Consider the following 27,829-nt stretch of genomic DNA (forward strand, 5'->3'; position numbering starts at 1 on the left):
ACAGGATCGTATAAGAAGCCTGGAAAAGCTGAATACTACTAACCTATAAGAAACATAGCACAGTATATAGATAGAGAAATCACAGTCTAGCTAGAATATGGTTACATGAGGCCATAAGCCACAGGACGAGAGGCGAAGAAAAGCAGAGTTATGCTGCACAGAACAGCAGGCCAGGGCTCGCAGCCAAGGTCAGAGACAAACTGCACATTCCGAAGCCAAGAGACAAGGAGTTATCTGCAGAAGTATACATCCTCATACATTGCAGACCAGAGAACTCGTCACGGTCCTCAAACACGTGGTGCAGCTGAGCCAGACAATGGTCATTCACCCGCGGTGGGAAGACAAACAGTTCTCAGCAACACAGACATTGATTCTTTAACAATGTTGCAACGCTGGAGGCCACGCTACCAGGCAAAAGTGGTAGCACTGACGGTTACATTGGGAACACAATCTTCAATCTTTCTCATCACCATGAGAAGGTGCACTGAGAACAGAACTGGGCCCCAGGCCTGGGGAGATCAGCTCCAGCCAATCAGGGAATAGAAATCCAGGGGTGGATGGCAGAGGGCAAGGTTCTATGGTAATCCTGCAACAATGTAATCGATAGCTACCTGACCTGTGAGGACCAATAGAGTAACATCTACAGGTGCCGTGAATAGGCACTACCAGCCCAACTACCAAATTCTGTTTCCTCTTAGGTTTTTGGGGGAAGAGTCCCATGTTGCGATGCAGAAATTGAACAAAATGGCCCGACGCAGGCTTAGGAGCCGTGAGTCCGGGAGATTTTCAATGCCCTGTATGATTACTGTCTGTTGCGTAATAAACCACAGTTCTAACTTGCCCTTGGCGGAGTCCTCCGTCTGTGCACTGGGGGAGGGTTAGATGAGCTCTGGGAGCTGGAACGGTGAGCTCATAGTCCCTGGTATACCCAAGCCAACACCACTGTAGCAGGTGGCCAAGGGTGAGCCAACGAAACAGCAACAGGTTAAACATTGCCTGCATTGACCCCTTTCCATAAACCAACAACAGTTTAAAAAGAATGTCACCAACAAATCAAACACCATCTAAGAGCCCCTTGCTCAAAGAACCCACCAACACTTTTAGGTGACACTGCAACATACAGCGAGTGAAAGCAACTTCCTGCAATTTCCCTGCAGCGATAATGTGCTCAGAGAACCCTCCCTTAATAAATCTTCATTCACAGCTATTATTCTATGCGCTAAATCCTTTCTGGCCACTAGCTAACGCTGCTCCAAGTGATAATAAACTTAGCATCTTTAAAGAACTGCCAGATCTGCCATAGGGGAGAAACAGGAGTACACAAAATATGCAGATGAAAGCCAGAGGACAGACGAGAAAAATAGGATTGTTGGGAGCTGGGTGGAGTCCAAGACAGCTGTACCATCCACAGGTTATTGGCACATACACACTCCAGATCATCAGGTAACAAACACACACAAAACTGTAATCCAAAACTGGTAACCAAAGACAGTCCAATGATCAAAGTCAGGAAGACATACAGAAGCACACTTCTGAGGTAGTAGATGTCACTGGATAAACAAAGTCAAAAACCAGGTGAAACAATAGAAGGAAACACTAATTCTACTGGAACTGGAACATACGTATTGAGAAGCAATGTAAAACAGTTCTCTCTTAACAGGGGTGAATCACAGTTCTCGATTGCCCGAAAATGGTGACATCACACTTGCGTGATGTTGGAGCGCAGCATAGCAGTGGTTATAGTTCTGAGTAGGCACCACTGCCTGAAGCACCATGGTTACTGCCATTCAACTCCGAGCTGCAACCTTGGGTTTTCGTTGCGCGAACCCCGACAACAGCCTAGAAATCATACATTTTTAGCAATTCAACCTTTTATTTTTAGTTTAGCCAGATTTTTTGATAAACAGTTTCTGGACCATTTCTTCCTGAGGTTTAAATGTTTTTATGACTGTAGGGGTTAGAAAGTGTACAAACAAGGGAAATTGTTAAAATAAAAAAAAATATCCAAGCCCAGGTACTCAAAGGGCACAAAGTAAATAGAAACTGATAGTGGTACAGCAAGCACAAATGAGCAAAACAAAAAATCATAATTTGAAAAAACCTCAAATTAAGGCTTCAGAAAAGTACTTCACAAATACAGATTCAAGCATTTCCTTGCATTTGATGGGGGACTCCAATAAAATCTAAATGAGTTCTGATGACACATGATCACTGGAATCCCGATCATACGCAGATATTTGACATTCTATCTTCTCCCCCGATCAGGAGTATTGAATCATTAAACAAGCCACAAATAGAGGCAAACTCTTGCAACGTCCAATACCAGAGAACGTTCTCTTTAACCGGAAAGCATGAAAACATACTGTATGGCCCAAGATTGGAGTTGGACACCATACTGCCCACTTTTCTCAGAGCAACATGCTCGAAAGCACTGTGTTCAGAGCACTGCTCCCATCATATAAGACAATCCCACACAACATACCTTCATAAAGGCAAATCTATGGCCAGATTCTACAGAAGGATCCATGAAGTTTGATCCTAAAAAACTCCTAACAACCTCTACAGCTACACCAGCATTCACAAGATTAACACCACAGGATGAGCACACCACTGACCGACACACACAATATTTAGGACAAACTACAATCACACATGCCATCATTGCTCTGGCCTACATCGTTCCGACACCAACCCACTGCTAAAAGTGGCTATTCGGCTGTATACCAAGACCAATTAACATAATCATTGAAGGGGCCATAATCAATACATTCTGAACTTCAAGAGTGCTTCAAGACTACCGAAAATAGCATTTCTGATTCATTTGAAAGGCTAACACAAAACAAATAATGGCAATTACGATCGTGAGCTAGTGCACAATCCGATGAATTTAAACATTAGGCTATTATTATTTTAGCCCATACAGAAGCCCTCAATTCTAAATGTATGCCCTTCTCAACATTGCAGCAATGCCCTTCCCCAACTGAGGCTCAACAAGTCTTGTTGTGCGAGAAATCTCTCTAGCAGTGCACAATCTGCTGAGGGTGGCCTACACTACTTTGTGAAACTTTCATTCAACCAGTGCTTGTTTTAACAGGACTTCATTGAAGGACATGCATTAAGTGGCTGAAGGAAGACCTGGTTAAGACATTTGCATTACATCAGCAGCACATTTACAATGCAAATTAAGTGATCAACTGCCAGAAAACTGCTTTCAGAAAACACTAGCAGGCCCTTCCAGTGCAAGGTTTGATGGAAGGCTTGATTAAAGCGAGCTCAAAGATTCCCCCCGAGGAGGTGTTTTGGATGGGGAAGGGCAGGAACTGGTTGTGAATGGCCACAGGGATTAGTATGGCCACGGGCAGTCAATGGGTTAGCAAGTAACGAAACACCTACAAGCTTTGTGTCCCTCATATGCCACTTAGCCCCATCTGTACTCTAATGCAATAGTTTTGGCAAAAAGTGAATTGTAGAGTGTTTCGGTGCACTGTGTTTGGAGGTCTTTTGAGACGGGCGTGAGTCTCTTTGCCATTGCCACTGAAGGAGGAGGAGCTCTGCTACAACCACTCCAGCAGAGCGTTTGCGGAGTGAATTGCAGAGTGTTCCAGGGCGACGAGAGGCCGAGGTGTCGGCTTCTCTACTCTTTGTCACCCTACCCTAGGAACTCTGAATTCAGTATAACAGCAGTGGCAAACTGGCAACGAGACCTCCACTGTCAGCTACCATAGCCACCCATCAGCCAGGAATGGCGGGCTGCCTCCAGACAACATTTAAAAACAGACGAGTGACGGGCTGCAGGGGGGATTGAATTTGCAAAACCCTGCTCACCCACGCCAATACATCATCGATGAGGACCCCGAGAAGCGGTCTGCGGACGGCGCAGGAGGGCAGTATCGCAGGCGTGCCTTCATTCCCTGTTCCCAAGACGATGAACGGTAAGCTGATCAATCAAGGCTGTCCCTATGAATCATCGTATGAATCCTGACTTGACACACAGTTGCTCTTCAACTCTCTCCCCACCCAGGGTGAGGGTTTAAGTCCGGATAGTCGGATGACTTTGAACTCACGGCTATATCCCTCCCGGTCTAACACAGGGGCAGACATTACTATTGCAGATACACAAGGCACTGTTGGGCAAGGGACTGTACAGGGGCATACAGCAGTGCAAACCACCCAGCATCATCTGGTTCAGGGATAAGAGGAACATCAATAGAAAAGCCAGCTTTGACTTCTTTAGAGGCATCTTCCAATGAGGGCAAATCCATCGACAAGCCGATTCATATAGCAGGGACCCCCCTCCCCACAGTCTTGGAAATTATTTTCCCAAGAATATCCATCCATCCTCGCCGAGGGTAGAGGGCAGGAGCCACCCTCCCATCCCTGAAGCTGCTCCACGCACATGGAGTGCTTTGCAGCACCATCGCCGGCATCATAGAAGGGCCTGCCTGACCCTGTCCTCAAAGGTGCCTGACTCCCGCATGCCGGGCGCCGCGCGGCACGAAAGCGAGGCTGATCCTCGCTTGTAGCAGTGTAAAACTGCATTCATCCGCCGGTAGGCGGAACCGCCGGTGGCCAGCACGAAGGCCACACAAAGGCCTGTTCCCGCGCATGAGAGTGCGGCGTGGCCACCCCCCCCTGCTCAATTTAAACTTCCCCGACCACCTTCCGCAAAGTCCGAGGCAAGCTCTCGGAACCAAGTATCCAAATATCTCCATTCATACAAGGAGAACTTACTGTAAGTACTTTGCCCTGTCCTTGTAAGCTACTCGTATTTGCTTAAATTACTGACATTGCAATGATACGACTCCCCCTGCATATATCGGTACTCCATTTACTACGTGGACCGTCATATCAAGGAGTATAATCACGCATGCCAGTACCGGGGACACTACTGTAGGCATGTACTCTGAGCCACTACTATTTGAATGTGTTTCATCCACCCTTGAAACTCTCGAACCTAAGCATATCTTAAGTGTTTTGTGCCTTATGGTCACTAGCAGACCACATCTTGATTGCGCTGTACCCTATGGTCACCAACAGACCGCTTTTATGACTGTGTGGTGCATTATAGCCACTAGTAGACCACCTTATAACTGTATTGTGCCTTAAGTTCGCTTACAGACCATTTCAATTGTGTTGTGCCTTAAGGTCGCTTACAGACCATTTCAATTGTAATGTACCCTATGGTAGCCCACTGACCACTTCAACGGTGTTGTGCTTTAAGGGCGCTTCAAATTGTATTGTGCCGTGCCTGACTTGGGTCACGTCTAATCTAGGTGTACCACTGCCCTGGGCGACAGCCTGTGATTACGCTAATCTAGGGCTGCCCGGACCTGTGCATTCCAGCCATTGGGTTATCCCTATCTAGGTGCCCAGGCTTCCACCCAGACCATAGCATCCTCACTCCCTTCCATTATCTCACCAGTCCCACTCAAGGAGACCCTATCTTGTCCCAGTCAACAAGCTCATAGGGAACATATTCTGGCAGCCAGCACCACCATCATCATCATGCACATCAGCGTGCGCCTTCTACTGCACTACCTCCTAGCCAGACACCTTGCCCTATTCACTCAACCACCCAAGTCAACCACTCCTACCTTTGAGGTTAATAACCTGGCCTGCCCTTGCCCACGTGACCCAGCGTCACCCACCATGACTTTGACACCCTCAACGCGTCCTTCAGCAACTACCGTCGACGCTCACCACCCCTGCAACCAGATTAACCAATACCTTAATGACCCAGCTCTCTGGCTCAAACACTTTGCCACGAAACCAACTCCTAACCAACCTTGCCCCCTCACGCTCAGGAACAAGAGACTAGGCACCAGATTCTGCATTCGTCCTTCCCGCACCAACACCACTAAGCAAGCCCCACGCACACCACCCAGCCCGCCTTCGCCCACCGCCACTTGCAAAACTAAGACCACAGGGGTTAAATTGCCCGTGTTCAAGGGTGCCCTCATCAATGCTAGATCTCTCACAGCACACGCTCCTGACATAGCCGACCTTATCACCACTGCCAACCTTGACTTCATTGCCATATCCGAAACCTGGCTACATGTCGCCTCTGGCCCTTCTCTATCCTTGGCCTTACCGCCCGACTATGGCATCACACGCTGTGACCGCTCCTCTGCCCATACTAGAGGTGGTGGCGTGGCATTCATCCATAAAAACTCCCTTGACCTAAGAGTGGTATCCGACTACAAACTTGAATCAGCTGAACTGCTGACAATCAAATTACTACTAACACCTAACCAAACAGCCACCCTTCACCTTATCTACAGGCCCCCAGGGCCAGCACCCACCTTTGTCAGTGAAATTTCCACTCTTCTTCTTGACAAAACAAAAAACAACTCCCAAACAATAATCTTAGGTGATTTCAATCTAGGTCGCGTCGACCCCAAGGATCCTGTAGCAACTGATCTGGAGTATGCTCTTACTGACCTTGGCCTCACCTTGTACATACAAGAACAGACCCATATCAAAGGCAGGACCATCGATTGGTTAGCCGGTTCTAATTGCAACATCCAGGTCCTCAATAACTCCCCATGCTTAGGGTCTGACCATCACATCATAACATTTAACATTGAAGCTACCCCGCGAGCCCCAACACCCATAGCCCCAGCCCTCCCCACCCACAATAAAAAAAATATAACAAGAGAACAACTCCTCCCACTGTTACGCCCCTCTCTTAATGCGGCGACCAACGCCTGCTCTGATCCCACCTCCCTAGCAGACATCTACAACCAAACGATGCTCACGGCTATTGACACTATAGCACCAATCAAACCTAGGAAGGCTAAACCACGAGCACATCTCAACTCATGGTTCACTCCACAGCTAAGAATCCTCCACAAAGCCAAACGCTGCGCGGAAAACCGTTGGAAAAGCCACCCGTCCGATGAGCATAAAGACGGCTTCCTCCTCGCCTCCCTCACTTATAAAGACGCCATCATCATTGCTAAAAAAAGAATCGCTTAATAATCGTATCATGCAAGCCGACTCTAATTCCAAGGAACTCTTTAGAGTCCTAAAAGAGCTCGAAACCCCAGTCTCCCCGCCAGACACTTGCACGAAAGACAGCAAATGGTGTGCTAACATTCAAGCAGCCCTCCTAAACAAAATCTCTATGCTCAATCTAAAATAAAAGAAAAGCAGGACTGCCTGAGGCGTGACAACCACTCACTCTCCCCTACTAGGCCCACCCTCTCCAACTCTGCCAACATCAAACCTTTCACCTTCGCACCGCTCACTGTCACCAAAGTAGAAAACATCATCCTCAGGATGAAACCATCCAACTGCCAAGGTGACCCGTGCCCAGCTCCCATCATTAAGGACTCCGCCCATGACTTAGCCCCGGACAACCTTAAAGACGCCTGGGTGATCCCCCTACTAAAAAAAAAACCTTCCCTTGACCCAAGCATACCCACGAACTTCCGACCCATTACTACAGTACCATTTCTGATGAAGATACTGGACCGTGCAGCTTACCTGCAGATCCAAAACTACTTTGAATCAAACAATCTCTACGACAATCCAGATTTCGGCCCAGACATGGGACCGAAACGGCTCTATTAGACCTAAAAACCTAGATCGAAGTCCTGAAGGACAAGGGCAAATTAGCAATGCTATTACTCCTCGACCTTTCCGCCGCATTTGATTTGGTTAACCACCAGATCCTTTGCAGGCACCTCCACTCTGCTGCCAACTTCTCTCCCTCCGCAGCGGACTGGATCAAATCCTTCCTGAGCAACAGATCTATGAGGGTCTTTGCACCTTCCGCTGCTGCAGATCCCTCCCCTATTCATTGCGGTGTTCCTCAGGGTTCTTGCGTGTCACCAACTCTTTACAATATCTTTACGAAACCACTCTTTGATGTGCTTGATTATCTGGGTGTCTCCTACACCAACTATGCGGACGACACCCAGATACTCATTCCCATCTCTGGTGATTATCTTGCTGACACCAAGGCCCTCAATGACGTCTACTTGGTCATCCAAGCCTGGATGGCCAAGCACCAGCTATGTCTGAACGACGATAAAACGGAGCTACTTATCCTGGGTACATCACAACGCCTGAGCAAACTTGAGCCATCCTATCAGTCATTCATCATTGACGGCAACTCCATACAAGTCTCGAAAGACACTAAAACACTAGGCTTTTACCTGGATTCCACCTTATCCTTGTCAAGACAAACTAATGTAGTCAGGACCACCTCTGCCTACACGTGCAAACTCATTTCAGCCTGCAGACCATTCCTCACCACCCACAATAGCGTCACACTAGCGAGAACACTTATGGCAAAAATAGATTACTGCAGTTCTCTATAGGCACCAGCCAAGAAAACCTGTCCAAACTCCAAACCACCCAGAACAATGCAATTCGAGCGGCCCTGAACATTCCTCGTAACCACCACATCTCAGAAACCAGAACTAGCCTAAAGTGGTTACCCGTGAAGCAGAGAATTTCCCTAAAAACGCTTGCCCTCACGCACAAATGCCTAGCCAACAAGGCTCCGATCTATCTCTGCAGTCGGTTTTCGCGCCACTCCACTGCCCGTCCACTAAAAACTGCTCAGACTCACTGCCTTACTATCCCTAGGTTTAAGCTCCAAAAAGCGGGAGGCACTAGCTTCCCTGTCCTAGCCTCCAAACTTTGGAACACCCTACCTGCTGCCATCAGAGCTGAAGACTCCTTCAACACCTTCAAGAATAAAACCAAATCTTGGCTCTTTGACCAAAATAGTTGTGTTAGACATCTGTCCTACTTACTCAGCCCGCCTGTTCCCCAGCACGATTTCCGGTCTGCTACCTTCCCAACTACCTCAGGGATACTTCCTCTGCGGAGCCTAGGGACACTGTACCATGTGTAATATATGTAATTATTAAGATTGTTATTATGTTGTATTGGTATACTTTTATTGTAATCTATCTGCCTGTATGTTCTTTTCTTGCAACCCTGTACAAATTGCGCCCTGATGCCCACGGGCCTGATGGTCTGCGCGTTATAAATAAACAAATACAAATACAATATATGATGGCGCAAATTGTGGAGCAACTAGATACACTGCCCCCTCCTCATATATTGGAGAATTACAGTGTTGATGGAGGGGATAAGCAGAGGGAAGTCGGTAGTCCACAGAGGACCTGGAATACAGGAAAACATTGCCGGGTACAAGGGGGGGGGGGCGGTAACGGCACAGGATGATTCAATTTCAACATACTCAAGGGTTGTGGACATAGAGGACAAACGACTGTCAACCAATGGAAATAGCAACCTTCCCAACAGAGTCTAGAACGATAAGAAAAGTGCTTAGCGACGCCTGATGCCACAGATAATACAACGTGCAGAATAAAATGGAAATGGAAATGGGCAGGTCCCAGAAGAAGAGAGATACATTTTGTCCTCACTCTCGGAATTAACTATGCCCAGCAACCCAATCTTAAAGAAGAATGCAAATGGGTTCTGACAAAATCAAGGAAGGTGTAATTCTATTGCCAAAGATATGGATCCATTCTTGAGTGGACCTCGTACAAGAGATATGATGGATGCAGAACTACTGGAGGGAATTGGGTCTGAAGAATTGTTCCAGCTGATTAATACAGCTCAGTCAACAGGTGCTGATAATTGTAAAATATTAGAGCCCCTGCAACATAAAATTTGCCAGCCGAGTAAGTGACCAAGACTTTCTTTAACCTGTCTGGTAACGGATAGCCAGGAAGGATTGGTGATCCACGACAATGGTAGGGGAGATCTCCTGTGTCCTAGAGATACTGCCACGAATCGAATGCTGCAGGAAACACCATCAAACAGGAGGTGGGTGATAGAGAGGAAGGGGAACCCTGCTCTTCAACAAGAGATTCAGCTTTTACAAGCAGAAATCATAGCATTGGAGACTACCATAAGAGATGTAGTTGCTGATAGGGGGACAAAAGACAGACATTTTGTAAAGATGTGCAAGCCAATAAAAAAGGGAAGAAAATGAAAAATGGTCTACTATCCCGTTTAAAAATCGCAAACGGCAAATGAGGATGGACCAAGTTATACAATATGGGGTTCCTTTCCAACGGACCAAATTGCAGTTGCCTCCGGTGATTTAAACTCCACCTCTATCACAGATAAGGAACTTCATACGGAGGACTCTTATCGATGCACGGCCTTCTATTGGCGCGCATCCTGCCAACAAACATCCAAGAACAGCTAAGCAGAACTCATTGGGCCAGAGGTCTTCTGATCACCATTGCAATGTCTCCGTTCTTAAAACTATACGAAACGATTCATGAAACACTGGCCAACAATACCACCCTGCTAGCCATGGTACATTCTAAGATATTTGTGGAATGCTAGACAATCTGAGCTAACTACTAAGACAACAAATGGGCCAAATTACAACCAGGTACATGGTAATACCAATATGGAGACACTGAACCCCACAGTAGAACACTATCCCACTGAAACGTCTAGATCTGCTATTTACACCAATAAAGAAGCTAAATCAAAATGCCTTCGTAATTCAGGTGGATGACATTTGAGAAACTGGTGTAGATGAGGACCTGATTTCGTAGGATTTACTGATTGGGGGGGTAAATCAGGGTGACTTAATCCTGGAGCCTACCTTGGCTACGAGGATGCAATCTCTGCTTACTGCTAACTCGCAAGACATGCCCAAGTAGAAGACGAGTAAGCCATTTTGAAAAACTGACCCTAAACTACGTAGGATTAGGGAATTATATCGACCATGGGCCGATTGCACAGTAGCTATGGTCATAATCATAGTTTGGAGGATGAAATACTCAATTTGATGAAGACTCACCATTTTTAACAGCAGGAAAAAAAAAGGAGCACCTTACTTAACAACGGCAGAAGAGAACAGAAACAACCTGAAATCTAAGAGGGAAGATCAGAATGAGGAACAAATACGGGGATTAGGGCCAATTCTTTCACCTAAACTAAATAATAAAAGCAGCAGAGAAAACTCCCTGCCTCTGCCCTCTAGTCAAACAAGAGGGCGCTTGGGAATACGGCCATGCGAAACAAGGTGAAGAGAACCACTTACAACTCACGATATACTCATATGAGAAATTCAAATAGACAGACTTAAGGCCTGCAAAGATACTAAGGATTATTCGCTAAGAAATAAATTTTAAAAAAATCTACTTCTGTCAGTTACATCAAGCTTTTCGACCATGGGATTTGATCTCACCGACCTTGAGGCAAAAGCGATTGATGTAGGTAAACACAAACTAAAGAACCAACAGAGAAGTGATCCCAAATCATGGACCAGCGATGACAAAAAAATACTGACCCTGGAAAGGGACCCGGGGGTTTCAGAAATTCCAATAATTAAAGGCAATCAAAAAGTTCAAGCCAGAATCTTCTGGAGCTGACCTGAACGAGGACTAGAACTACCGAAATGGCCCCAAGTAAAAGTGAGAAGGGGCCAACCATCGTAATTCATCAATAGCCAATCCTCATGGGAATGGCTACCCACTACATTGGCCCAGAAGCAAAAACAATAGAAGCCATCTGGTAAGATCCAGCAACAGGAGGCTAAAACTTTGCCATCTTGGAATACAAAAGGCTACACTCACTTGAAGAGGGAGCGGTACCGTGGGAAGCATTAGATTTTATTTGCCTCCAGGAATCGTGGCTGCTGACTGAACCCACCTTGGATGGTTTTACGATTTTTCTCAATCCGGCTACTTACCCTAATTAACAATAAGACAACCTATAAGCCACTATCAAGAGAGGGCCCTTCCTACAATAAACAATCCTGAGGAAGAACAAAATCTGTGTTAAGGGGTCCACATCAACCGACATCAATGTGCTAGCCCATCTATTTCTAATTAATTTGTACTGGAGTGTAAATTATACTACCCCAAAGGAAAAGCGAGATTTATTGGCAGAAACTATTGATGATGCTTAGTTAGAATTGTAAATGGTAGCATGTCCCATAAAGTTCCATTTAGAAGGTATTCCCAACATCACTGAACGTCCCCTAATAGCGTCTCTGTGTTAAAGTTCAACCTAGAAAGTGTTCCAAATATCATCAGTGTGCTAAAGTTGAATCTAGAAAGTGTGCCTAATAGCGTCATTGTGGTATAGTTGAATCTAGAAAGTGTGCCTAATAGCGTAACTGTGGTATAGTTGAATCTAGAAAGTGTGCCTAATAGCGTCATTGTGGTATTGATGAACTTAGAAATTGTGTCTAATGTACGCCCCCTGTCCTGCTCTCATGCTTGATCACAGGTGCTTTACTGATAACCACCATATCAAATTACTACTCTTACTCTCCCCTATACACCATCATTCAACTAGAACACAGCTGTACTATGACACATTCGGTCTAGCTGTTCTCAATATTAACATGACCCCACTAACTCCACATCATCCTTATAAAACACAGCTACCCGAGCACATTCCGGTTAGTTTAAGCGTCTATTCAGGCCTAACGCAGCCAGAACTCAGTCTGGGTGTCCACCCTCCAGACTGAACACATCCAACTGATTGCCTCAGCACCACACCTACCGCTAAGAAGCAGCTTTCATGCAACAACCACAGCAGCTGCACACATATCCGATGTGTCCACGCACCATACCACACTCTCTCTCTTTACAGACTGAACTGCGGTTCCCGAGGGCGTTGAGCCTACCAGCGCTTTGAGATCATACCAATGATACATAAGGCGCTATATAAATGCCAAGTGACATAACATGCATATAGCTAGAGTAATTCCTCAGTTACCATATGTGGCGACTTTTATCCTCTATCTAACAGGAAGTTAAGAAACTGGCTATAACAGCAGGCCAAATAATAAGACAAAGTTATATCTGATGGAAAGTAGGGATCTGCAAGTGACAAACAGTCACTATGAAAATAATTCAATGAGAAACCCAAAGTGGAAAAAGGCATATCTTCGTCGGTAATCAACTATTTTTGTTTTCGCAAAACATGACCACTGATATTAGAGTCTCGGAAGTTACCTCTACTCAGAGCGACCACAACTGGCTGAAGTTAACTTGGCATGAAAAAGCAACAACATCTATAACTACGATGGACATACAGCTGGAGATAATTAATAATGGATACTGCCTAAGACTGACCCCGCAGATATTAGCTAATACTGTAAAACTTTGACAGACCAAACGAAGGAGGGAATGGTATAAAATCATGGGTCATTAGTGGACTATTCCACTATATTGAGTTTCTTTTAGATCAAAGATAAAGTAAATAAGAATGAAATAATTCATCAGCATGTCTACGACACAGAGCTAGTGGAAAAGAAAAAAAAAATGAAAAAAATAGGAGCTGCATAAACTGGTGGTGTGCTAAAAAAAAATATGGAAATATGGATAGTGCGGCTGTTGACAAAATTAAAACCTTAAAGACAAATTATAGATCATGGTGTATTAGCCATAGAGCTATTCTGCTTCAAAAGGATGCAGAAAGGATGCTACGAGCCCTGGCCAATAAATCTTCTGCTGAGACTTGGACGCCGATAAGATCAACAAGTAAAACTCAGGCGTATTTGGAGGCAAACTGTCACTGAAGCAAGTTTGATCACCTTCTTTGAATCCCAATTTGACACCCCAATGGATCAAAAAGTATCACTATCGAAGCCAATATCAGAGTGGATTTTGCTTGCTGTATGATCACAGGATTGAGTATCTCCAGAGCACCGGGGCCAGACGGCATATCGAATCATAAAACCCTGAGCAATGGGCTACCTTACTAGATCTGGTGCTCAAAAATATCCCAATGTCAAAACATACCTGCCTCATGGAAAACAGCGACGATAATACCTATATTTAAAGCTGCCCAACGTACGGGCCCAAAAAACTATAGACCCATAGCACTACTGGATGCGCTTGGGAGAGTATTTGCCACTTGGTTGCTGAAGACTTATGACATGGACGAGGAAACATGGCTTGAATGACATCTTCCAAACAGGCTTTATGAAAGGCCTGGGGGCGGCCCTACCAGCTTTTCTTACCAATGTGTTGAGAACTACAGCTCTGGAAACAAATATGAAAATACATCTGGCCTTTGTGGACTTTTCCAAAGCTTTTGATAGTTTGAGCTGGAAATTTTTCTGGGAAAAAACTGACAGAGAAAAATCTGACGGATTTGCTCGAACAAATACAAGGTCTTTATACCAACACCACGATAAGAATTTGACTAACATCTGAAGGGGCACTGAGCGCTGAAGTCCAGACAGATAGAGGGGTTAAGCAGGGCTTTGCACTTGCGCCGGCCCTCTACAATTTCTATATTTCCTACAAAGGAGATTTTCTGAAAGAGTGCAGAAGCTTTCTTTCCCCCTAAGGTGGGATCAATGCAGATAACCCATTTACTGTACGTGGATGATCTAGTGTTTCTGGATCACACTGCAGTAGTTCTACAAAGACAATGCAATTGGCTACATAAATATGCAGAGTTAAACTATCTAGAGATTAATATTAAAAAAACTAAGATTCTCACCATAAAAAAGATCAAAGAAAGAAAAAATGCTGTAAATGGTATCTCAAAAAAAGAAGAGATTGGTCAGACAGATGCCTTTAAATATCTAGGGATATGGATTTGCAGGAGTCGGCCACATTCAGCCACCTCAGGAAAAAGGCAGACATGCTGGCCAGCCAAGCTCTAATACTAAAAAAGGAAATACTGTAAATTCAGGCTCCAACCCCTCATAGAATTCTATACTGCAAAAGTGATGCCTGTTCTAAACTATGGCAGTGTGACATTGTTAGATCTGCCAAATCAATCTGGCTGACAGCAGAAGGGTCCATTTGGAAAAAAAGAGTCCTGGGGTTACCACAGTCCATTTCCATTCAGGTGGTAAGGAAAAGAGCTGGGATTAGGATACCTTAAAGCAGCCTCGGACTGGAAAGTTCTAAGTTTCTTTAGAAAATGCAATGATCCAACCTCTCTGCTTTTGATCAAAGGGATAAAAAAAGCTATGTCTGAAAAATCTAACAAAACCTTACAGAGGTGGGAAAAAAATGTAACAAGCTACTCAATGATTTAAACTGCTCTATAGACGATCTTTTGGCTAACCCGGGAAGGGTAAAGAATAAAATGCGAGAAGTGGACTGGATCCCATACCCTGGCTGAGGTTTCTGAATTAAAACTACATAAACACCTAGGGACCGAAGCAAGGAAAAGAGGCGAAGTCCAGCAATACCTTTGGAAATCACCTAATATTCGAATTAGGTCAATTTTCAAGAGGATACGATTCAACTCATGCAGCACTAATACAATTATTGCTGTGCGATCTAAAGGGAAAAAACAATCTTCCTGTAGATTCTGTAAACAGAGTGAGCCAAAAGAAACGCGCGGTCATCTTTTTACCTCATGTACAGCATTTGCTGCAAAACGGGCAGAATATTTTGGACATGTTTTGATAAAATCACAACACCGATGACTGAAGATTGGTGGACGCATATGTAAGGGGCATTCAAATGTCCCTTATAATAGCAATGGTCAAATTGTATTTGGACGTCCTTGAACCTCTGCTGGGCAACGTAGGGGAGTTGGAGTGAAGGGATGGATTGATTTTTAAAACCAGTGTCCTCTAGGTTTCCTTCCTTTCTTCTCTGCTCTCTCTCTCTCTCTCTCTACATTTTCTTCTTTTGGTTCTTAAAATGAAACGAAATAGAATGATGATTTGCAATACGTGTTGTATATATATATATTTTTTTTAAAAAAGCTAAAAAAAAATATAGATATTGTTTCGGCTTATAGATGGTGCTAAATCGCCACCCAGTAGCCCATTGAGGTTGGCACAGTTTATTCAACGTACTACTCGCTACATGGTCACTATTTCTGTCCAGCTTCAAAACATCTCATAGCTCAGCAAAAATCTCAAGATTGCTGATTGGAATGCGATTACAAGTAACTGGTTTAGAAAGTAAAACAAAAAATGATAAACATTGTTTTTTTTTAAAAAAAAAAAAAGGAACACAACACGTTCGGCTGAATTACAATTTTGGCAGTAGTGGTAACATGTCAGGATGTTTAAATAACGATATTTTACCGTTCCGTTAAAACTAGGGGTTTCAAATTTGAAATAATTTGCTGCACTGTCACACAAAATCAGGCACATCTAGTAATTGCCACAAGTTGCAATTAAGGCATGTGGCAACAGCCAAACCCCAGTGAGTCCCACAGTATGCCAAGGCGAGGAATAACTTTTGGGTCCACATGACTGAACCATACAGACCTGGAAAGTTTTTAATTACTGAAGGAAATGCAGAAACACTTGAAAAATGCCCTATGAATATATGGTTAAATTGAGATGCACAAAAGGACTACCATTGTGAACATATTGAGTAAGCCAGTGAATAAAACGCAATTAAAAAGGACTGTAATCAAAAAGGCAACTTTGAAAAAGTGAGTTAGAATCCATAATCTTGCTCACTCCATTCTATACTAAATCAAAGGCACAGGCAAACTATTAGAAGAGTGAAAGTCACAATCAAAATACGTATGACTGGAATGGGTTTTCTGCTGTATGTTAACCAACACTATATGCTACGCAAAAGATGTAAAAACAACGCCAATGGCAGATTTGTCAAGGCAAGTCATTATTCCTTACACTCTTACCAGAGAAAAACCACCAATATTAGTCTTAAGCTAATGAAGAGTGCATTTTTTTTTTTTTTTTAAATACACTCCGAAAGACATTGGTGGCAAACTTTCATTCATACATGTTAGGGGAGTGGCACAATCCTTTTAGTACCCCAGAGGGAGAAAATGCTGGTTTACAGGATTATACCCCCAACATAAACAGCAGAAATTGGGCTTAACAAATGGAGTTGCTGTTCTGACACCTTGTCGATGATATCAGATGCTATTAGAAAGAAACGGTCAAGGGTATAGGAGGCATGGATTTGGTCAACAGATGATGTAAAGTTCACAAATGAAAGGGCATTATCCTGTACATACAAGTGCTGTTTTGGTTCTGTGGCCAGGATGGACAGCAAACTTTATCAAGACAAGAACATTTCTTTAGCTTACAAGGGAGGACATTACCTACCATCACATTAGTGATTTTCAATGCACAGGAAATTTGGCGTTATATCAAAAAGGTTCCACTAGCGTGGATCCTACGGTTAGTTAAGAGAAGGAGGGTATAGCTGCACCTTTATAACAACTCCCAGGTAAAGGTATATTTCTTTATGTGGGAGTGTCTGCTGAAGTGAAGTCTTTAGGGACCTGAAAGGGAAACAAAAATAACAGACGAGGAATCAGATTCAAGAACTTCAGGTATCTATCCGGTTCAATTGCAAAAAAGTGAAAAAGGTGATGTTTCCGTTAACACCTGGGTGGTCAATAGGAAACTTGGGGGCGGGCAGGTGTGTGCCTCTTCCTCTTCACATTTTCAATAGCAATTGTCTTTGTTAAAACGAAATTTGCTATTTTACCGAAGCACATAGCATGGTGTTCCAGCAAACGCTACCCATGACAGATGTAGGGGAAGTTGTGAAACCTTCTGGAATGATCTGGGATAATTCATTGGCCTGTTATTTGCCCAAGAGATCCATTCACTATCATTCTTGTTCATGTGCATGCACGTTTTCATATTACATTCTGAAGGGGTCCCCTCGCCTGCTAACTTCACATTTTCTCTGCAGGTTTTAGGTTGGAGACGAAACTATAGCAAGCATGTGGTATCCGATGAAAAAGCCACGCCTGAAGGGCAGAAATATTTACTTTTTATATTGCAATTCCCTTGTCTAACCTTACTACCATGGCTTGGGTGTAGAGATTAAATAATGTGCCATGCACAAGGTAGTGCCAGCTACTACAGCTAACATGTTGTAATAATAAGGTGCAAATCGAAATCATATTTTTTTTATTTATACAGTAAGTGACTTTTGAATCTGTTTTGGCAATGCTCGGATTTGTAAAGACTGAGGGGAACAAGCGTTTATGGCCAAACCAGATTAATGAGATGTAGTTGAATGGGTTATACTCTATATCCAATGCAACCAATGACGACGAAAAAAACAATGATGGGTATTGAAACCTTCACTGTAGCAGTGGCAAGTCAGAAACCGCCCGCTAGTATTCTTACACCGAAAACACACAATGGCCAAATAGAAATGCGCCAAATACATAAATAAACCACACACACACAACATTCCAACTCTTCGGTCAATCACCATTTCCCTTTTATTCTTTCAACCTTCACAACACATTAAGCCAGAAGACATAACCACCATGTCTTCTTACTTCTCTCATAACAACTGTTCTGGATAATCAATCAAGACGGATTACAAGATGAATGTTAACCATTAAATGCTTTTGTGTATTCTGTGTGGTGGGGCGAGGGGGGGTTCAATACTGCATAACGTCAAAAAAGCAAAGTTGAAATCCACTAATGTCCATAGAAAAATAAAGATGCAAAGTTTTGGGATGACGGTATGCAACTATAAACTTAGCACCACCCGAAAGGGGGTGAGAAATGTGTACTTAGGGAATAATGGGGTCAGAAATCAAAGAAAATTGGCACATTGTAAAGCCTAACATTCTTTTTGGTAAAGACTTACAGCAGGACACGAAAGATGTAATTCTATAGAAGTCTTGAAGATTCTCCAAACTTTGGGTTTTATTACTTTTTAAAGAAGTTGTATGTTTTATATCTAGCTTTGTTGAACAAATTGGTTTATAGTTACTGTATTGGCGATGCTTTACCCTCCTTTGTTGATTTGTCTGTATTCTCCCTCTATTTTTAGATATACGTGAAAAAACCTAGAATTGACAAGATCACCAAAAATAAATTAAGAAAAGGGAGGGGGGGGGGGGTACTACAGCAAGAGCTGGTCAAAACACTCAGCTGTGAGTGCAGTGTTTAAGAATAATAATTAACAGGCAGAAGCAAAAAACAGAGGGGCAGAAACATCCTGCGCCCACATCAATACATGGCCCACAAACCCCCCCGCCGCCCCGACCCGCATGGTAATGCCTTAGAGTGAACTGCTCTGATCAGCTTTTAGCTGGCTTGCAAAGCGTGATGATTAGCCTCTCTTTGTAAAACGAAATATCATCATTACAGATGTTCAGCCTCTGGTTCCAGAAAATGGTCGAAGCCTACAGTGTAATGGGTTAATGCATCCACTGAAGACATCTATGTGTAACCTTCAAGCAACACAACCAGTCCTGCGGAGATACTGATATATGTTATGCAGGGACTTGTAGTCACCGCACAATCTCAAGAATGTGCCCCGTTTTTCCACTGCACAAGTAACTCATCAACGCTGATCCCAAAGCATCACTATTTTTCAGCACATTTGGGAGTAAAGAGGCAGTTTATGACTGAGGGGTACCGGGGCCTGAGTAAACAAAGCAGAGGCGCTCCCCACCCTCTGCAAGAATCAGACATTGGATCTTAGCTCTTTACCCGCTAAACCTGTGCCCTAGAAAGGCTCATCTCGATCTTTGGCTTTCACCATCACCTCTTTGCTGATGACACTCAAAAACTTTTTTCTTCCCTTTAAGACTTCAGCCCAGCCACCTCGGAACGGATTACAAACTCTCTCAAGGCAATTGCTCACTGGGTGGATCTCCACTGCCTCATGCTCAACTCTTCAAAAACAAAAGTCATGTTTCTCCCGGCTTCCAATGCCATCTCTATTCTACCCTTTCCCATTTCCCTTCCTGCCTGACCTTCTTGCTACCAAACAAAAAGGCTTGCAACCTTGAGGGACCCCTTTGAAAGTAAATGCTGATTGCAAACATTCATCACCATCACTCCCTCTGCTGCTTGCAGAAACCTTCTCAACATTTGGAAAATGTGCCCATGTCTTTCTCCCTACTCACCTATTCCACTAGAACCCACTGCATATTACAATTAAAGCCAGTCGAACTGTGGATTTTTTCAAAGCTCTAAGGAGCCCCCTTTCCCGTCTGACCCCACCACTCCCTCCAGTGACACTTAATAATGTGATTTTGTCTATTCCTACCTTACGCATCTTTAGTTTGAAGTACTACTCCTCCTTCCCAGAGGTTTACATTTATGTAAGTATTCGTGTAATATGTTGAATGTGTAAATTCTCCCTGCAACCTGAGCTATTCGTGTAAGTATTCCTGTATAATGTAAGAAACCAAATATCCTTGTAACCTACGCTGTGATACCCCAGAGTTTTGGGCGTATAAGCAAATGCAATAAATAAATAGGTTACCTTTACAAGTCCCTCTCTACTCCCCTCCCCACTTTCTCATCCTTGTTCTAATGTACAGGTACCACTTCTGATCGAAATGGCCATCCATATTCATCCCTTTAATATGATGGCTATTCTGACACTTGGTGGGGAATTCTGTATTGGGTTATCAGATCACTCGTGGCCCTACTTGCACAACGTTTTTTTTTTTGTTTTTTTAAACTGTCTTCCAGCACACTCATTTCGAGGCTGACTCGACTCTGGCTATCCGGATACAAAAATCAGATTCGATAGCATAGGAAAGGCGGGTTGCACTTTCACCATGGAAACAACGCAACATTAATTCACTTCCCAAAGCAGGGCAATTTCTAAAAACTTTTAGGAACACATTCTCGACAGTCACTTAACGTTTATAACGGGGGGGGTGTGTGTGTCAAAACAGCATGGTGTAACCCACGATTTGTGAGAGCGTTGTGTCAGAAGCACACAGGCTGCAAATAGGGGATTCCCCTACGGGGGTGTGGCTTTTATGTAAGCAACGAGGGAGTAAGCAGTGTGGAATAACTGAGAGGCAGGGGAGCTATCATAACTTTGCCCTCACACTGCCATCCATCCATCTTCCGAAAATAGAAGCACCTGCCCTCACACCATCTCCTGCATAGAGCGCCACCAGTAGTTGCCCCGCCCCCCTCCCGCAAGAGAACACCCCTATACTATACAGCAAGCGTTGCCACACAGGTCCCCCACTCGCTCTCTGCAGGGCTGCAGCTTAGTCATGCCCTGTGCAGTCCTGCAGACGCATCGAATTAGACGTCACAGGCCCGGCACGCGTAGCTGCGGGTGGGCCCCAGAGGCTTGTTATTGCAGTATAGGTCAGGCTTCTCCCCGTCCCTATAAGGGGGGCATCCCGCACGCCCCCCCGGTCTTACCTTCCGCCACGTCCTCGTCGATCGCCCCCTTCACCTGTGAGAAGCACCACTGGAAATCGTTAGCCCCGCCAATGCCTGTGCAGGGTAAAGAGAGATATGGATGAGCACCGCTGCTGCTGACATATTCCCCGACCGGCGGCGCTTTGCCGTCCTTCCCCCGCCCCCCAACTAGCCCGGCTGAGGTTCTGTAGCTGGCCCGTGACACGCTCTCTGCCCATGCTTACCTGCCATGGCGCTGCACGTCCGCTGCAATGGCAAAGTCTGAACACTGTGTAGTGGCTGCTCTCTCGCTGAAGGCACCGGGCGCGGCCGCTCGCTCTGTGGGACACTCGGGCAATCAGAACAGGTCAGGCTGTTCGTGATTTTTTTTCAAAATGGCGCACATTACGAGTCGACATGATTCAGTGACGTCACTTAATAGACAGGCTACGGAGGACCACTGGCTTCCTGATAACAACTGGGAGGAGAGGATGTGAGAGGCGCTTACCAGCTCCTCCATAGAGCCCTATGACAGTGCGGGGGCTGGAGATGCTGGAGGAGAATCCCACCGTCAGCAGTGCCGATAGAGCTCACGCCTCTGCACCTGCAAAGTATCAGATCACTGAAAGAACTAGAAGCCCTAAACATACACCTGGAGTAAAAGTTGCAAACGTACAGTGCCGAATATTCTGATGAATACACAATCTACTTGCAGTGTTTGTTTTTATGTGCATATGAAATAACATTCAGTTATTGTTCTATTGTGTAGTTTCCCTATGGTAATGTTTTATTTTTAAAAAATCTTTATTTGTAGAATATCGTGAATTGGGTGGTAATTGTATGAGTTTTATCTGAGCGGTTTGTTTTAAACAAATGTGCACAATTCTGAAGCGTGAAAAGCAGTACTTTATTTCCTGTTTTTATAATTACCTGTTGTCTGGAACATAATAATATTTTCATACCTCTCACCAGATTGGTACAGTATGTATGCTATTTGTATTGACCTAGTATTTAAACAAGAAAAAATAAACAGAGGTACACGCATTGGCCGGGGTTTTCCTGCGAGCAGGTGCCTTACAATCATGATTATGATGATAGGTTAAGGGTATGGCATGAACTGGGGCAGAAAACATACAGACGGGCATAGTGAGGAGTGCTTTCGGGGAGATGTCTGTGTGTGTATATATATATATATATATATATATATATATAAGATTGGAGAATTTGGTCAGCGGGCAAGAATTAGTTGGGGTAGTGTGGTTATCCCTTGCAGTGGTCTTCTAACAGTGGGGCTGCCTCCCTAATGTTGGCCCAAGGATGTCGAGAGGGGGCACGCAGCTCTTTAAAATGGGATTGCATGACTGCTTTTAATAGGCAATATAAGCATTTAATAGAAAATATAAGCAGTTACAGCTTGTGGGAGCGCCAGTAAACAATATTTTTACTCACGGGAAAGGGGGCTCAGTATAAAAAAAGTTTGAAGACCACTGCCTTACAGGTAGGTATCAGAGACTGTCATTTGAAGGGCACCATCTCACTTGAAACTTGGTTTACCTACCCATAGATTTTAAGGGGTCACAGATCCTTGCAGCAAACCTTTCATCACCTACATTTATTTCAATGGGATCACCTAATGTTTTTACAATCTTTACAGAGTCGCACATGATGGGAGCGGTGCATGTTTCCATGATACCACCAGTTAATTTTATCTCCCTCCCCAGTGCATCTGATTGTTGGCATTTATGCAACTATTGTCAATACTTCTATTTAATGGTGTAAACCTGTATTTACTGTGAGGTCTGTCAGAGAAAAAAAAACTGCCAGCATTAGCTCAGTGCTGAATTATACTGGGGGTCAGGTCCCCTAGTTTGGGCATTGTCATGTGGGGGTGCTCTGCTTGTGTGGTTCTTTCCCCCCTATGTTTTTCCAGCATTCGGGACACTGTCCTTTGTATTTTTACACACATAGTAAAGTTGGCATGTTTGTATTGATAAGTACATTGCACAGAGCAAATTCTCCACAGGATTTGTGTGGGTAGGACTAATGGTATGCTGCACCTGGAGAGGGAGCAGCCGTATGTGTGAGGTACTTTCACCTCAGGTTAGGCTGGAGCTCCCCTGCTGTACAAAGCCGGTGGGAGGTCCCTAGGGGGCATAAAAGCAGGAGGGACAAGTGAGAAGAGGAACTGAAAGAGATACAGAGGATGGTCTCATCGTCATCCGTGTTGGGACGTCCTCGCAGGCCGTCTGTCTCCGGGGCCGGCGCCTCGTTCACCCTCCCCAGGGTTGAGACTGCGAGCCGGGCTGGGAGCTGAGAGGCAGATTCGGCTGGTGTGTGGGCGCACGCACCGGCGTTGCTGCGAGGGACAGAGTTCCTGTTCCATTTCTCACTAGTCAGATCTGAACGTGGAGGTAGGAGTGGGAAAGTGTGAAGGGGTGAGGGAACAGACAAGTTATACTTTGAGCCTCCTTATATTTTGCCAAGTGGTTTGTTCACACAGGCTTGACCGTGTCGGGCTAACCTTGTCAGAGTAGAGCACTGTAAACCAACAGTTCATCTTGTCTCACGGAGAGGTTGCTGAGGGGATTTTACCTCAGGCTAGTGTCGGGCGCTCCTCCAGGAGACCCAAAGGAAGGCCCTAGGATATGTAGAGGGTGTCACGACCCTCTTGGCAACAGTGTCCTTTCACCAGAGGCCAGGTTGTCCCTGGGCTTGTCGTGGGGTCCCTCACATCGTGTGTTCTTTTCCCCCTCTTTCCCCCGATCAGGGGAGGGCGTGACTGGGCATGGCCCATTCCTTCTAAAGCCCCTTTCCCGTAATTGTGCACATCCTCTCAGAGAGGCGGGGAACGTGGCGGGTGGCAGGTTTATAATTATCCCTGGTGTTATATGGGGGCGAGACAGGCCGGGGGACCATTTCTTTACCCCCTCTTACATCATATTAGAAGGGGAGTTCAGAGTGTTAATGGTATGTTTTTTTCCTCAGCGTCCCTGCCGCCCCAGTTAAGGGGTTATGGTGGGGAACTTGCCCTGCTTAGTCGGATTTGTTACCTGTTGGTCTGTGTCATATGTGTCGTGTGTCTAGTGGTAGTCTGCAGCTACTGGGGGGTTAGGAATATTGAAAGGGCTTAAGTGAATACAAAAGAAATGAGAGGCCAGTATGCCCACCCAGAGTACCAAAGTGATGCTATTTAATTATTTAATTGTCAAATGTAAATTAACTTGTGCCCAACACCTATCCACCCAGAGTATCAACGTGATGCTATTTAATTATTTATGTGTCAAATCTAAATGAACCTGCGCCCAACACCCATCTAACCAGAGTACCAAATTGATGCTGTTGACTATTTATTTATTTATGAAATACTGCCCTCCAACCACCCCTCTGCCCAGGTGATCGCAATGATGCTATTTATGTATTGCTTATGAGGTCAATTAATCAATGGTTCACATCATGCATACATTGAGAGCGCCCCACACTAAGGGCACAATGTTTTAAAGATGCACATTTTGAAAGGACAGCTGGTTTATAAGTTATATAAAGAGCTGATCAAGCTTATCAACTGAAATAAGGCTGCATCTGTTTATTTAACCACGGGCACAAGTACCTTGGTCAGTCATCGGGGCTGACCGGGCGATAGAGGAGGGCCAATTATTCCCCAGAGCAGCCTGCACAGGAAATTGTGCTGCCATAGGCCCTCCCATGAGAATTCAGCAATCATCCCCCATGGCGTTCATTTGCACACATGTGCAGTAAGTTGTAAGTATCCCATATTCAGGTCTCCTACAGGTTGCTGCCCACTCTTTCCTACAGAATCAAAGGGAGAAACACCGTACACCTTTTGGAGGCACAGCTGAGATCCCAGGAGGCATTCACATGACTTTGAGAGAGCTCTGGTTTGTCTCCTGTTTACCAAACAGGAGTGCTGTAAGTTCATTGGTGGTTAATTACACATAGTCAAAATGCCGTAGTAGTATGCGTTACACTGGGTACGAGCTGAAGGGCTTAGTCCAGAGGTCTGTTTCATAGTGGGGGAAGTCCCCTTGCATATCACAACAGACTACGAGCACCCGTGAGGAGGAGTGGGCTGGAGCCCCTCTCCCATCGCCAGCAGACCCAGGTGACCGGCAAGGCCACCCGCCCCACAGCTGCTCGATCCCTGATCCCTGCACCTGAAGGAAAACGAAGCAAGCGACTGCTTCGTTTGCCGCCAGCACAGTTGATTTCATCAGGAACAGCTGATCGAAGATTCTATGGCAAGCGTGGCCCATCCCAAAATGGCCGGCGCAACTCGGACCCACAACGAGGCTCGACACTGTTGCTAAGCAACCAGGCCGCTTTTCACCGAGCAAGCACTGCCGGTAGGCGCAAGCCGTCGGAGGAAGGCCAGGAGAAAGGCCTTGTTCGCCGATGTGCGCCGAAATTCGCTGGAAACTCTATTCAAGCTCCAGACACGTGTGCTGAAGCACCATCAAGCCCATACAAAATGGCCTCCATTTCCATGGATGCAATACCAACAAAATGTGCAATCCCATCTACTGTCTGCCCCAAACCTATGGCGCATCCGGAAGGTAAGAAGCACAACCATTGCTATCTACTTGCTAACCCATGCTCTACCGCAAGGCGCTTTAGACTACGTGCCCGTACTATGCAAGCCACCATCAGATCACAGCCCACCCCCACGAGCACCCGTAATACCAGGCTATGCTCACATACTGTGCAACCCGCTCTATTTGCCTACAAGGCCAGACTCCTCCGCCCAACTTCCAAGCCCACAGCCATCGCAAGGACTGCCAATATAGCGGCTAATGAAGTATTTGACTCCACTTACAAGTGTACCGCCTACATACTGAATATGACTCCAGGGCTGTCCACCATCACTGAAAATGGATCCCCCAGTGTAAAATCTATGAGGTGCAATTCTTCTACCACTACTTTGAATACTATTATGCCAAATGCTATTTCACATGTGGCCACCACCACTGAAAATGAGCCCCCAAGTGTAAAATCTGTGATGTGCAATTCTTCTACCACTATTTTGAATGCTATTATGCCAAATGCTATTTCACGTGCCCACCACCACTGAAAATGAGCCCCCTAGTGCAAAATCTGTGATGTGCAATTCTTCTACCACTATATTGAATGCTATTATGGCAAATGCTATTTCACATGTGCCCACCACCACTGAAAATGAGCCCCCTAGTGTAAAATCTGTGATGTGCAATTCTTCTACCACTATTTTGAATGCTATTATGCCAAATGCTATTTCACATGGGCCCACCACCACTGAAAATGAGCCCCCCAGTGTAAAATGGGTGGTGTGCAACTCCCACAGCACAACCACGTCCTCCACATCACCCCCTCTCCACATGAACCCCCCCCCCAGACGCCTATGAACCCCATCTGAAATGCACCATGATTAACGCGCCAGGTCCATCAATGCTCATGCTCTAGACATCCACGACCTCCTAACCACCCATGACCTCGACTTGCTCGTGATTTCAGAAACCTGGTTACATTAGGCCTCCGGCCCTGCACTCTCCCTCGCCCTACCCCCTGGCTACTCTATCACTAGGCAGGATCGCCTCTCTAAAGGTGGAGGTGTAGCAATTATTGCCAGAGATTGCCTCTCTCTCAGAAAGGTAGAGAATTCCCTGCACAACAACAGTGACTACCTCCAAGTCAAAATAACCCTCTCTCCCCACTGCACCATTACTGTGCACACTATCTACCGCCCTCCAGGCCCAACAGGAGACTTTCAAGCCTCTCTCATTCACCTCCTCTCTGACAACCTCAAAAAACAGTCTAAAGCCATTCTCCTTGGGGATGTCAACCTAGGTCTCCTGGATAGTAAGGACCTAGCAGCCAAATCCCTTGACTCAGCCCTCAAGGCTCTGGGCTACAAGAACACCATCTTTAGCCCAAATCACACCCAGGGCAGAACTCTGGATTGGATTGCACAACATAACTGCCCACTCATCATCACCGGTAACACTCCCATCCCATGGTCTGACCACCACATCATCACCTTTAGCATCCTCACCACTAGCGCCCCCGCTAGCCACCCAGCCCAAACCCTCCCACCCTGCCTCACCAGAAGCTCCCGCCAGCTCACAAAGGAAAGGCTACTGGCCTTCTTCCAAGGCCCAGCCTTCAGACCACCTTTCTCCGCAGACCCAGAAACACTCGCAACAGCCTATGATGTTGCCATCAAAGCAGCTATCAACTCTGTTGCCCCTCTCAAACTCTGCAAATCCAAACCCACTACCCACTCCAACCCATGGTTCACCCCGGACCTCCTTACTCTCCGCAATGAGAAAAAGGCGGCACTCACACAGTGGCAAACGTCCCACGCTGACAAAGATAAGATGATCTTTAAAGCTCAATCCATTAAATACAAAAAAGCAATCACCCAAGCAAAGGCCAAATCTTTTGAATCCAGACTCTCGGAAGCTCAATCTAGCACAAAAGAAATCTTCGCCATTTTTAGGGAGCTTGAGACTCCCGCCCCCCAAAATTTCACCAAAGACAAAACTTGGTGTGATGACATACAAAAGGCCATGCAAACCAAGTTAAGCCTCCTCAAAAACGAAATACTAGCCACCAAACAAGCCCTACCTAATAAACACATCCCTGTCCCACCACATGCCCCAGACCCCCCCCAACCTTTCTCCTTCAAACCCATTTAGGAAAAAGACATCATCAACATGATGAGGTACATCAAACCCTCTAACTGCAAAGGTGATGCATGCCCAGCCC

General features: G+C 45.3%; 1 protein-coding gene across 2 annotated transcripts in view; it reads right to left on the reverse strand.

Annotated features, from left to right (window-relative positions):
- Positions 1–21,465, reverse strand: part of PPP2R2D (protein phosphatase 2 regulatory subunit Bdelta) — a 306,643-nt gene extending 285,178 nt beyond the window's left edge. Inside the window, exons 1-2 of one of the 2 annotated variants that reach the window (XM_069611440.1) lie at positions 21,316–21,465; positions 21,092–21,166 (exon numbers count right to left, since the gene is read on the reverse strand). Coding sequence is in view for 1 of the 2 variants with exons in the window: in XM_069611441.1 (XP_069467542.1) it covers positions 21,092–21,166; positions 21,316–21,322 (82 nt within the window). In the remaining variant the exon portion in view is untranslated. The remainder of the gene's footprint in view (positions 1–21,091; positions 21,167–21,315) is intronic. The other variant, XM_069611441.1, reaches the window with a different exon arrangement.
- Between the last annotated feature and the right edge of the window lie 6,364 nt (positions 21,466–27,829).

The sequence above is a fragment of the Ambystoma mexicanum genome, chromosome 8 (genome assembly GCF_040938575.1).
Source record: "Ambystoma mexicanum isolate Mex_15411 chromosome 8, UKY_AmexF1_1, whole genome shotgun sequence".
Taxonomy (NCBI): domain Eukaryota; kingdom Metazoa; phylum Chordata; class Amphibia; order Caudata; family Ambystomatidae; genus Ambystoma; species Ambystoma mexicanum.